Below are 13866 nucleotides of genomic sequence, written 5' to 3' on the forward strand. Positions count from 1 at the left end.
ATGAACATATTTCTGTAAAGGTCTTACTTCCAGATCTGTTTATTTCTTTATCTGAAATTTTTCAAATGTTGTAATTTTCAAGTTTTACAACAATATGTTCCATATTATACACGTAAGCATCCTAACTTGATTCCCTTCCTTTTTAGTAAGGGCCAAACAGTGACTACAACCATGAAATTAAAAGACAGGAAAGTTATGACCAACCTAGATAGCATATTAAAAACCAGAGACATTATTTTGCCAACAAATGTCCGTCTCATCAAGGCTATGGTTTTTCCAGTGGTCATGTATGGATGTGAGAGTTGGACAGTGAAGAAAGCTGAGCACCGAAGAACTGAAGCTTTTGAGCTGTGGTGTTGGAGAAGCTTCTTGAGAGTTCCTTGGACTACAAGGAGATCCAACCAATCCATTCTGAAGGAGATCACTCCTGGGTGTTCTTTGGAAGGACTGATGCTAAAGCTGAAACTCCAATACTTTGGCCACCTCATGTGAAGAGTTGACTCATTGGAAAAGACTCTGATGCTGGGAGAGATTGGGGGCAGGAGAAGAAGGGGACGACAGAGGATGAGATGGCTGGATGGCATCACTGACTCAATGGACATGAGTTTGAGTGAACTCCAAGAGTTAGTGATGGACAGGGAGGCCTGGCATGCTGCAATTCATGGGGTCACAAAGAATCTGACACGACTGAGCAATTTAACTGAACTGAACTGAAACAGACACTTGGTGGCAAATGGTAAAGAATCTCCTGCAATGCAGGAGATGTAGGTTCGATCCTTAAATTGGGAAGATCTCCAGAGGAGGGCATGATAACCCACTCCAGTATTCTTGCCTGGAGAATCCCATGGACAGAGGAGCCTGGCTGGGTATAGTCCATGGGATCAGAAAGAGTCAGACATGACTAAGTGACTAACATGAAAAAACACATAGACCTTGAGTTGATAATTAAAGTGAGAACTAGGTTATTTCTTCTAAAACTTTGCCAAACACAATGTTTACAATGGTATGCCAATTTTAAAATTACTTTTTCCTTAAATAATCTGAAAGAATGAAACCTAATATTAAAGAAAGCTTATTGTTTCTAAAAATGAAATATTCGATCTTTATTTTGAGGCTTCTCATGTGAAAGATTTTTGACCAACTTTTAACACAATTTTGGCACCTCAAAAAGTGATAAAATATATAATGGAATAGATGGGCCTCTGCAATGCCTGCAAACATTCCCAAATTGTGTAATTATTATCTGCTTATTTAGATATAATTTAGAGGCAGAAGTACACTAAGATTCAATTCAGTTCAGTCACTCAGTCCTGTCCCTTTGCGACCCCATGAATCACAGCACGCCAGGCCTTCCTGTTCATCACCATCTCCCGGAGTTCACTCAGACTCATGTCCATCGAGTCCATGATGCCATCCAGCCATCTCATCCTCGGTCATCCCCTTCTCCTCCTGCCCCCAATCCCTCCCAGCATCAGCGTCTTTTCCAATGAGTCAACTCTTTGCATGAGGTGGCCAAAGTACTGGAGTTTCAGCTTTAGCATCATTCCTTCCAAAGAAATCCCACGGTTGATCTCCTTCAGAATGGATTGGTTGGATCTCCTTGCAGTCCAAGGGACTCTCAAGAGTCTTCTCCAACACCACAATTCAAAAGCATCAATTCTTCAGCACTTAGCCTTCTTCACAGTCCAACTCTCACATCCATACATGACCACAGGAAAAACCATAGCCTTGACTAGATGGACCTTAGTCAGCATAGTAATGTCTCTGCTTTTGAATATACTATCTAGGTTGGTCATAACTTTTCTTCCAAGGAGTAAGCATCTTTTAATTTCCTGGCTGCAGTCACCATCTGCAGTGATTTGGGAGCCCAAAAAAATAAAGTCTGACACTGTTTCCACTGTTTCCCCATCTATTTCCCATGAAGTGATGGGACCAGATGCCATGATCTTAGTTTTCTGAATGTTGAGCTTTAAGCCAACTTTTTCACTCTCCTCTTTCACTTTCATCAAGAGGCTTTTTAGCTCCTCTTCACTTTCTGCCATAAGGGTGGTGTCATCTGCATATCTGAGGTTATTGGTATTTCTCCCGGCAATCTTGATTCCAGCTTGTGTTTCTTCCAGTCCAGCGTTTCTCATGATGTACTCTGCATAGAAGTTAAATAAGCAAGGTGACAATATATAGCCTTGATGTACTCCCTTTCCTATTTGGAACCAGTCTGTTGTTCCATGTCCAGTTCTAACTGTTGTTTCCTGACCTGCATACAGATTTCTCAAGAGGCAGGTTAGGTGGTCTGGTATTCCCATCTCTTTCAGAATTTTCCACAGCTTATTGTGATCCAAACAGTCAAAGGCTTTGGCATAGTCAATAATGCAGAAATAGATGTTTTTCTGGAACTCACTTGCTTTTTCCTTGATCCAGCAGATGTTGGCAATTTGATCTCTCATTCCTCTGCTTTTTCTATAACCAGCTTGAACGTCAGAGAGTTCACAGTTCACAAATTGTTGAAGCCTGGCTTGGAGAATTTTGAGCATTACTTTACTAGCACGTGAGATAAGTGCAATTGTGTGGTAGTTTGAGCATTCTTTTGCATACTAAGATTAGTGAACTTAAAATCAGAAAGCTAAATTTGGTCTAGACTTTTTCATTGAAAAGATATATAACTGCACATAGGGCAATAATGACATTAAACTTTATTCTCCCAAACAGGCAATAAATATATATTGACAATCCATTATGTACAGAACTGGGTGTGCAAAGGTAAGAAAACCCTCTTCTAAATGAAGCATAATGTAAAGTGTTTACAGATGCAAAATGGGATATACTAAACAATCATTATAGAATCTTCCACCTCAGGAATTAAAGGAGAAATAAAGTGAAGGCTAGAAAGACAGGAAAATCAAACATTGTCTGATTCATGCTTCCAATGGCAAGAGGCAGATAAGACATCTCCAATGACATTGTCAGTCTAATGTTCCCTGCTTCCATCATCTATAGAACAGTCTTCTATTTCCAGACAGAAAAACATTCAAAATGATAAAGAAACAAAAACAGAGATAATACTTTTCTTCTTACTAGTATTAATAAGTGGGAAAAGAGGAAAGGGAATTGTGCAAACAGTGAGGAAATAGAAGACCTACTCTCCAAAAAACTGAAAATAAGAAAAGATTCAAATTTTCTTCAACATGGTGAGAAAGAAAAAAGATTGTCAATAAAATTATTTTAAACACAGAAAATTTCTGCTCTGTGACTAATTGCACAGAGCGATAGTTTCTAATTAAATTTGTCTTCTACTCAGAGTTTTTCTCAGAGCAGTTTTCACATCTTTATTTCTCAAGCTGTAGATTAAAGGATTCATCATGGCAACCACATTGGTGTAAAAGAGAGAAGAGATCTTTCTCTCATTCATAGACCCAGCGGAAGATGGTTTGAGATACATAAATATACATGATCCAAAGAACAGAGAAACAGCAATGATGTGGGAACTGCAGGTATTGAAGGCTTTGGACCTGCCCTGTGTGGAGTGTATGCGGAGGATGTTGGTGAGGATGAGGCCATAAGAGACAATGATGGTGAGATTAGGTACAATGATGTTAATACCTGCCACAATGAAAAGTTCTAGCTCGTTGATATAGGTATTTGTGCAGGAGAGCTGGAACAGAGGGAGGATGTCACAGAAATAATGGTTGATGGTGTTTGCATCACAGAAAGTCAGTCTCAGCATGCATCCAGTGTGAGCCATGGCACAAGAAAATGCCACCAAGTAGGAACCAAGCATAAGGCTGGAACACACTTTAGGAGACATAACAACATTATACAAAAGTGGGTTGCAGATGGCCACATAGCGATCATAGGCCATTGACGTCAGCACATAGATTTCAGAAATACAGAAAAAACAGAAAAAGTAAAGCTGAGTCATGCACCCCAAGTAAGAAATAATATTCTTCTCTGATGTGAAATTAATCAGCATTTTGGGTGTAAACACAGAAGAATAACAGAGATCTATGAAGGACAAGTTAAAGAGGAAAAAGTACATGGGGGTGTGTAGGTGTGAGTTTACCCCAATTAGAATTATCAATCCCAAATTCCCCATCAGAGTGACCAGATACATTACTAGAAACAGGAGAAACAGGGGGAGTTGGAGATCTGGTTGGTCTGTTAATCCCAACAGAATGAATTCAGTCACAAAAGAGTCATTTCCAGGAGCCATTCTTCTCTAAGGGAATCTGTGGACTTAGGAGAAAATAGTAACATGAGAAAACACCTCAGTTCTTGCCATAATATTTCACCCTACAATGGAGTGTATACACTGGCAATGCATGAACTTAGATCTTACCTAGACATGTGGAATTTACCTTTACCATTATCCTGATACAGAGTGAAATGGACTTTCACTTTATCAGAGCTTTTATAAGCTAATATAGCAAAGACATCACAAACTTAGCCTATAGTGGGAAGACCACAGGCAATGATGACGCTGGAAAAACTAAGGGAGAAAAACTGTTGACCAGGATGTTTCCTCATTCACCTGAACTCTCCCCTCACCAGGAAAATCGGAGGCAGTGTTCCTAGCAAGCTGGCGCTAGCTTCTAATGCAGATTAGTCTTCACTGGTAGGAACTAAGAACACTCTAATACAAAATGAAGGCACCAGAATCCTCATCCGGTTAAGTTACTTCCCCTGCCAGAGAGTAAAAGCTACAAAAGTAGAAGACTGAGAGTTCCACCTACTTAGAGGAGACTTCTTGATTGATATACTCTTTGAGCCCCTGAATGACTCTGAATATTCTCTGACCAATCCCCTGAAGAGATTTTCCCACAAGCTTCACTTGAGTCTCAGAACTACACAAAATGGGAAAGAATGGACATATTTAGGTCCCTGGACTTTTGTCTCAAAACAAGGATTATATGTAGTAAATTGAATTCAGAAACTTACCCTCCTTAGTTCAGAAAATTCAGGACTGGCTCTCTTACCAGTGGTCTCTACCCAGTTGATCCTGGAAATGCATTTTCAGATTCTTGAGGCTTAATTCCTTTGATTCTAAGGGAGACAGCCTGACTTAAATCGACATATTCCTTGGAAATTTTTCTTAACTAATATAATATCTGATAATTATTTTCAGTCCTTTCAAGCAGCAGAGGAAAAAAAAGGCTTTTTATTATTACACTTGCTACCTGATTAGACACAGAAGATTTAATGTGTGTATAATGATGTGATGTATTTGGTTAAAAATAGGCTAGAAGCTTGTTCAGTCTTTTCCCCAGGGTGTAGATTATATGTATACATGGGAATAAGGCAATTATATATCTTGGATTGTGACCTGTCTTTTGTTTCTTGGGGGCTCACTACTTTACTCCTTTTCATTTTAGGTATTGTACATCCCTCAGTGTATCTGATGGAGAAGGCAATGGCACTCCACTCCAGTACTCTTGCCTGGAAAATCCCATGGGCGGAGGAGCCTGGTAGGCTGCAGTCCATGGGGTCGCTGAGTCGGACACCACTGAGCAACTTCACTTTCACTTCTCACCTTCCCGCATTAGAGAAGGAAATGGCAACCCAGTCCAGTGTTCTTGCCTGGAGAATCCCAGGGATGGGGGAGCCTGGTGGGCTGCCGTCTGTGGGGTCACACAGAGTCGGACACGACTGAAGTGACTTAGCAGTAGCAGCAGTGTATCTGAAGTAAATTCTCATCTCCTCATTACTTTCACCTCTAAGGAAGAACTTAATTATTTCATTCTCTCTTTACTCCCATTTCCCCAATGTACATATTTTCTGTAAGGCTCCTATTTCCAGGTTTCCTTATATCTTTATCTGAAAATTTTCAAGTGTTGCAGCAACTCATTTCAGTTCTTATCTCTCTAGAATATCTCTGAAATAATTTGCAACGTTGTATACGCCTTCTATGGGGCTTCCCCAGTAGCTCAGTGGGAAAGAAACTGCCTGCCAATGCAAGAGACACAGGTTTGATCCCTGGATCAGGAAGATCTCCTGGAGAAGGAAATGGCAACCTCTTCCAGTATTCTTACCTGGAAATCCCATGAACAGAGGAACCTGGTGGTTTATAGTCCATGGTATCACAAAGAGTCGGACACAACTTAGCAACTCAACAATATATTCCTTCTATAGTTTATACCTTTAAAAAACTTACTTGAAATTTCTACCTCATTTTCCCAATGGATCATTTTCTATAATATTTCAATAACTGAGATTATCAAATTCTCATCACAGAAAAGAATAGGGGCTATGGAGTTAGAGACAGTGTTGTGAACCTTAAATTCCTACTTACAAACTATAATTCTTTGGGCAAGTGACTTCTCTTTCTGTTCCATCCTGTAAAATAGCGGTGATAGAGACAGTTTCTGTTTCATTGGACTTCTGTGTTGATTTAATGGAAAAAGCCTAAGTGAACTGGTTAAGAAAGTACCTGAAATATGGTAAATAGTCAGTAAATGTCAGCTGTCATTATCCATGTTCATAAATTCCACTAGGTTCTCCACCATAACACTCATTAGAACTTTTTGCCACTTGAATACCTGTGTTCATCTAGAAACTGTAAATTCTATAAGGAAAAACATTTCTTCTCTTTTGTTTACTATATGGTTCCCAGATCTAACACAATGCAGAGTACATAGAAGAAACTCAATAAATATTTCTGAAAATCATATTATTTTTCTCTAAGATCCATCAGAACATATTCAACATTTCTCTTACACCAAATCACAACATATACAACCACAATGACCTCCACCCATGTCCTTTAGCCACCACACAACTTCTGGCTTTTGACGTTTGAACTGAACTACTATAATACTGAACTTCAATGGCTTCTAATGATTATTTTGGCATTTTCCAACATATACACTCTTATTTAGCCATAAGCATTGTCATTAAGCTCACTCTTATTTAGCTATATACAACGAAGTCTGAAATCATTGCTCTCTCTCTCTCTAGTTCAAGTATCTTCAACGATTTTTCATTACCCACTTGAAAATTCAAGCAATGTAATAAAAATATACTTCTCAAAATTATGATTAAATATTGGTTAAAACTAAATAAGAAATTGAATCAGAGTTATCTTTGATGAGAAGCCATAAAAAGACCAATTTGATTTATGAAGTCTTTTGCACAAATTAACTATTGTACAAAATTTAACCTTCTCAAAACCATATTAAAGGAAATGAGAGAATGTTTACTTTTCTGAGACAATGCAATTGCTTTGGGGAGTTCGATCTATTTTATTTTTTAATATAAACTTATTTATTTTAATTTATATATGTGTGTGTTTGTATGTGAAAAATAAACATTTATAAGTCTATATTTATACACAAATTGCTTACATTTAGTGGAAAGAGGGGAAAGATTGTCGTTGACAATATAAGAGGCTTCTCTTATTAGTAGGAAAGCATCAAACTCTCAAAAACCATAGTTCCCCACACACAAAACAGTCACTTGTGCTACCAAAATTAAGTGATTCCTTTTTTTCATAACAAGTCTAAAGAGAGAGATGGAAAAGACTAATAGGAAATGAATTTCTAATGATGAAAATTAAGAGTATGGCATTTAAAATTTGGGGGTTTTCTGAAATTTTTCATAGCTCCCTACTTCTTGTTTAGAATCTCTCTAATATATTGTATAATATTTAAATCGACTAGTCAACTAAATTAGGTAAGAGAAAATATGACACATGATATAGCAATTTGAAAGAGAATCCAATGTAAAGAAAAAATTACTAATTATATGAACAGAGGCTAGAAATACCCCCAGGAAACTTCACAAATGCTTATAATATTAATTTTAAATAAGAGACATTAGACTCTCTTCAGGGAAATACTTGTACTAGTCCTGACTCTCCATCTCAAAGAAAGTTTGATTATACACAATAAAGATTCCAGTGGGAGTTATGATGTAGTAAGAGCTGACTAAGCGGACTGTGCTTCTGAGACACTAAGTAAAGATAATGAAGCAGAAAGACCTGCCAATCCATGTGATCAGTGCTCAGTTTTCATGTCCTCTTCAGAACCAAGTGGCCATATTTGAGTGCCCTTTCATTTCCTCAAAAAATTCCATAGCCAGAAATTTCTGAACAAATGAAAGAATGAAAAATCGTATGCAGAAATGCATCTTAACAAATCCTGCAGTATAACAGTACATGCATTATTTGAAAAGAAGTGCAGTAATCTGGGGTTCACTCTATTTAGGGTATCAACTATCCTATCAATGAACCACTTACAGGAAAAATATCTTTCCTATGAGATTCATTCAGTTCAGTTTAGTTCAGTTCAGTTGCTCAGTCGTGGAATTCTCCAGTCTATATAATAAATGATAGATGAAGAAAAAGAACATTGGGTCTAAAGATCTTCTTTTCTTTACAAATATCACCTGTCCTAAAACAATATTCTTCTGAATCAAAACTAACAAAGAGTGGAAAATCAACCTCTGATAACTTTCCCTGTGAATTAAGAAAGAATGTTATTTGTCTCTGAGTAGGTCCTTGTCAGAGAACGGGGATTTTATCATTTGGAAATGTCTTGGAAATATTTTAAAATGTTTTCAAGATAATCTAAGTAGCCAGCTCCCATTGGTGGGAAATTTTGACTTGGATAAGATCTTAATTAATTTTAAAAATTGCTTTAGCTAATTCCCCAAAAGAAGGCTCTTAAGAAAAATTTCAAAAATCAGATTAAGATCCTTGAAACATATGGCTAACATTTTTTAATATAAATTTATTTATTTTAATTGGAGGTTAATTACTTTACAATATTGTATTGGTTTTGCCTTACATCAACATGTATCTGCCACAGGTATACACGTGTTCCCCATCCTGAACCCCCCTTCCTCCTCCCTTCCCCCTCCTCATACCATCCCTCTGGGTCATCTCAGTGCACCAGCCTCAAGCATCCAGTATTATGCATCAAAGCTGGACTGGTGATTCATTTCATATATGATATTATACATGTTTCAATGCCATTCTCCCAAATCATGAGCCTATTATAGAGTGAAGTAAGCCAGAAAGAAAAACACCAATACAGTATACTAACGCATATATATGGAATTTAGAAAGATGGTAACAATAACCCTGTATGCAAGATGGCACTGAATTTCTGATGAATGAAAATTAAAATCATGCCATGTGAGATTTTAAATGTAAGCTTCTTTGAAACATCTTCTTAGTTCTCTATGTCTTGTTTAGAATCTTCCCAATATATTGTATAATATTTGAAATCACTAGTTAGCTAAATTAGGAAAGAAAATATATATTCATGATGCAACATTTTGGAAAAGAATCCAATTTCACACCAATTTAGAATAAGTTCTGTCCTGGTTGATTGGCACAGGAGAAACCAAGAACTTACAAGGTTGACTCTAAGATTGAACACCTTCAGCAGAACCGTAACTTCCCTCAAAACCTGTCAGTGCCAGTCACATAACTCAAGAAAGGAAGAACTACAAAGAGATAAAACCAGTCAGTCCTAAAGGAACTCAGTCTTATATTCATTGGGAGGACTGATGTTGAAGCTGAAGCTCCAATACTTTGGCCACCTGATGCGAAGAATGGAGTCATCAGAAAGGATGCTAATGCTGGGAAAGACTGAGGCAGGAGCAGAAGGGGACGACAGAGGATATGAGGGCTGGATGGCATCACCAAATCAATGCACATGAGTTTGAACATGCTCCAGGAGTTGGTGATGGACAGGGAAGCCTGGAGTGCTGCAGCCCATGGGGTCGCAAAGAGTCAGACACAACTGAGCAACTGAACTGAACATTTAAAATACTCTGGCTTGATACCCCCTCCACTCAAAAGAAGTCCAAACACAGAGATGCACAGTTCCATTGCTAACTGAAACAATTCCATTGCTAACTGATTAATTTGCTGAACAATCAGCAAAGTTGCCTCCTTTACAATGTTAATACAGGTAATTATTACAAATTGTATTTTAAGTTACTTATATTTTTCTTCAAATTAACCAAAGATATAAATTACTCATTTTAAAGAGTAGTTCTTTTATGTAAATAAACAGATTTCATTCTAATTTTGAGGGTCATGAAATGAAAGATTAGTGCCAGGCTTAATCTACTCCTAGGGATACTCAAATTGTTATAAAATATATAATAGAGAACATGCAGCTCTATTCTATAGGTTTCTAAATGACCCAGTTAATTTCACTTGTTTAGATGCATTTCTTTCCATTCAAAAAAAAATACATGAGTTTAAACAACAACAACAAAAAATTCTAACCAAGATTAACAATGTTATGTAAATAGAACTTGTTAAGGAAAAATCCATCATGTTCATATTGCAAACGGGAGATGAAATATGAGTGGTCACCTAAAAATATCAGCCAAGGTTTAAGTTATGCTGAACATCTCAAACAAAAACAAGTCAAAAATCAGCTTTGTCAAATTTCAAAATACATAAATACTGACTGGAGATTATGACGTGTTGCTGCTGCTGCTGCTAAGTCTCTTCAGTCATGTCCCACTCTGTGCGACCCCATAGACTGCAGCCGGCCAGGCTCCCCCGTCCCTGAGATTCTCCAGGCAAGAATACTGGAGTGGATTGCCATTTCCTTCTCCAATGCATGAAAGTGAAAAGTGAAAGTGAAGTCGGTCAGTCGTGTCTGACTCTTAGCGACCCCATGGACTGCAGTCACCAGGCTCCTCCATCCATGGGATTTTCCAGGCAAGAGTACTGGAGCGTGTTGCCATTGCCTTCTCCTATGACGTGTTAACTAATGAACATTATTCAACATATCTTAGAAAATGATTACGATGTCACTGATACAGCATATTGAGGATTTTTTTTAAGTAGCGCATTTTTGCTTTCAAAAAATAATACAACATTCATGTCACAATTTGCTTTATTCTCCAAATATTTCTTTCACATTGTCGTTATTCTTCCAGCTGCAATTTGATGTTTCTGTACCTAAAACTCCATATGAATGTAGCACACAGAAGCCAACAAAACCAGAAATAATCTATTTGTTCAAAAGTCATCTAGTCCTGTTAGTTTAACATTTTAAATCATAAATAACTTAAGCTTTCATCTTATGTAGAGAAATTCTGTGATCTCAATAGTATCTAGGGTCCTGTGCAAGGAGTGAGTCCATGGGTAAAGTTTTTCTACTCAAATAGAATAACATAATCAAGAGTGTATAGACTATACTGAAGAATAATTTACTTGACTTGAAGTCAAAATGATAAGAATTTAGTCTACAATTTTTCTTTCCAAAGCTGTGTGACTTTAATTAAGTAAATCATTATCCACTCTTGGCTTCACTTTCCCACCCAAACAAAACATGTATTTTGATGACTGGTTATGTGTCAGTTTTACTTGCTGCTGCTGCTAAATCGCTTCAGTTGTGTCGGACTCTGTGACCACGTAGATGGCTGCCCACTAGGCTCCGCAGCCCCTGGGATTCTCCAGGCAAGAACACTGGATTGGGTTGCCATTTCCTTCTCCAATGCATGAAAGTGGAAAGTGAAAGGTCAAAGTCCCCGACTTTCATCCCTGACTCTCAGCGACCCCTTGTACTGCAGCCTACCAGGCTCCTCCATCCATGGGATTTTCCAGACAAGAGTACAGAAGTGGGTTGCCATTGCCTTCTCTGTCACTTACAAAGGTGAAAAATAAAGCTCTTTGCTAAAAGAAGCTTACCACTAAAGGTTTACATATGGGAAAGGGATTATCCTGATACTCTTAGAACCATCAATCTCTGGTATCTCAAGGAGGTATATTATTGCCAAGTGAAATATGGAAAGATAAGTGTAAAAACAATAGCACCCCACTCCAGTACTCTTGCCTGGAAAATCCTATGGACGGAGGAGCCTGGGAGGCTGCAGTCCATGGAGTCGCTAAGAGTCGGACACAACTGAGCAACTTCACCTTCAAGAGTAGAAACTGAGTATCTTATTTATCCTTCTTATTGCAAGTTGATAGATTAAAAATAACCCATGTGGTATGTTTCAGTCTAATGTTATGTAATTCATTATTTGGAAGTCATTCTTCTTTTCCCAGTGGAAAAATAATTTCAAAATGATAATGAAAAAAGATAATATATTCACTATTTAATGTTATTACTATGCAAGAAAAAGAGACAATATGTATTTTGAAAACACTAAAAAATATATATATAAATGGAAATAAATTATTCAAACAGGACTTAAATTTCTTTAAGATACTAGGTTAAAAAAAGGTAATAAAAAATATGGTAAGAATAAGTCGCATCAGTGGTATCCAACTCTGTGCGACCCTGTAGACGGAAGCCCACCCGGCTCCTCTGTACCTGGGATTCTCCAGGCAAGAATACTGGAGTGGGTTGCCATTAAATTAAAAACTCAACATCTCATGGTACAAGTTACTTGTGCACACAGACAGTTCTAATTAAAACTGTCTCCTACTCAGAGTTCTTCTCAGAGCAAGTTTAACATCTTTGTTCCTCAAGCTATAGATTAATGGGTTAATCATAGGAACCATATTGGTGTAAAAGACAGAAGAGATTTTCCCCTCATCCATAGACACAGCAGAAGGTGGTTTGAGATACATGAATGCCCCTGATCCAAAGAAGAGAGAAACAGCAATGATGTGCGAACTGCAGGTGTTGAAGGCTTTGGCCCTGCCCTCTGTGGAGCTGATGTGGAGGATGTTGGTGAGGATGAGACCATAAGAGACAAAGATGGTGAGACTGGGCACAATGATATTGATGCCTCCTACGATGAACACTTCCAGCTCACTGACGTAGGTACTTGTGCAGGAGAGCTCAAGCAGAGGGAGGATGTCACAGAAATAATGATTGATGGTGTTTGCATCACAGAAGGTCAGTCTCAGCATGCATCCAGTGTGAGCCATGGCACCAGAAAATGCCATCAAGTAGGAGCAAAGCATAAGGCTAGAGCACACTTTAGGGGACATGGCAACATTATATAAGAGTGGCTTACAGATGGCCACATAGCGGTCATAGGCCATTGATGTCAGCACATAGCATTCAGAAATGATAAAAAAACAGAAGAAGTAGAGCTGTGTCATGCACCCCATGTAAGAAATAATATTCTTCTTTGATAAGAAGTTAATCAGCATCTTGGGTGTAAATACAGAAGAATAACAGAGGTCTATGAGAGACAAGTTAAAAAGGAAAAGGTACATGGGGGTGTGTAGGTGTGAATTCAGTGCAATTAGGATTATCAATCCCAAATTTCCCAGCACAGTGACCATGTACACTCCTAGGAACAGGAGGAATAGAGGGAGCTGGAGATCTGGCTGGTTGGTTAATCCCAACAGAATGAATTTTGTCACAAAAGAGCCATTTCCAGGAGCCATTCTCTAAGGTGATCTGTGAGCACAGAAGAAAAAGGTTACATAGAGAACAATGACTCAATTTTCACACAGTATCTCCTCTCACAAGTGTGGTGTTTGGGCTGGGGATATCTGAGAGTAACCCAGCCTGGACTCATGGAATTGTCTTACCTACTCTCTCATGGATTGTATTACCATCATCCTGAAACTAAGTGACAGGGAATTTCACTTTTTTGGGTCTTTATAAAATAAGTAAGAAAAAGTATCAAAACTTAGCCTACAGAAGAAAGAAACCACTGCCCTGGGCAGACTTGACTGCTTGGGGAAAAAACAAAGAGTTGATAAAGGAGAGGTTTAGATGAGGATTGACTCATTCTTCCCGCATCTCAACATTTCTCCTTTCACTTGGAGTCTCCCCTCACCAGTAAGACTATAGGCAGAGTCTGTAGCAATTAGGTGCCAGCCTTTTTAAAGCAGATTAGACCTGGTGGGGTGAGAACAAAGAAAATTGCTTCTTAACTAAAACTAAATGGCTAGAGTCTATGAGAGGTTAACTCTTCACCCCACATTACAGAGTA

At 38.1% G+C, this 13866-nt stretch overlaps 2 protein-coding genes across 3 annotated transcripts; both read right to left on the minus strand.

The window, feature by feature from the left end:
• Nucleotides 1-3274: 3274 nt before the first annotated feature.
• Nucleotides 3275-7164, minus strand: LOC101113374 (olfactory receptor 8B3-like). Of its 2 annotated transcripts, none has more exons than XM_042237710.1 (2): nt 7151-7164; nt 3275-4208 (listed from the first exon to the last, which is right to left on the minus strand). In XM_042237710.1, exons 1-2 carry the CDS (start codon nt 7162-7164, stop codon nt 3275-3277), a joined length of 948 nt encoding a protein of 315 aa, XP_042093644.1. The 2 variants fall into 2 exon arrangements, with proteins under 2 accessions (XP_042093644.1, XP_027815169.1); XM_027959368.2 differs by lacking the exon at nt 7151-7164 and adding an exon at nt 4648-4659 and having other exon boundaries at nt 3275-4213.
• A 5215-nt stretch (nt 7165-12379) lies between these two features.
• LOC114110026 (olfactory receptor 8B8-like) lies at nt 12380-13312 on the minus strand. Its single transcript, XM_042237643.1, has one exon. The coding sequence runs from the start codon at nt 13310-13312 to the stop codon at nt 12380-12382; it is 933 nt and encodes a 310-aa protein (XP_042093577.1).
• Nucleotides 13313-13866: the final 554 nt, after the last annotated feature.

The sequence above is a fragment of the Ovis aries genome, chromosome 21, assembly GCF_016772045.2.
Source record: "Ovis aries strain OAR_USU_Benz2616 breed Rambouillet chromosome 21, ARS-UI_Ramb_v3.0, whole genome shotgun sequence".
Taxonomy (NCBI): domain Eukaryota; kingdom Metazoa; phylum Chordata; class Mammalia; order Artiodactyla; family Bovidae; genus Ovis; species Ovis aries.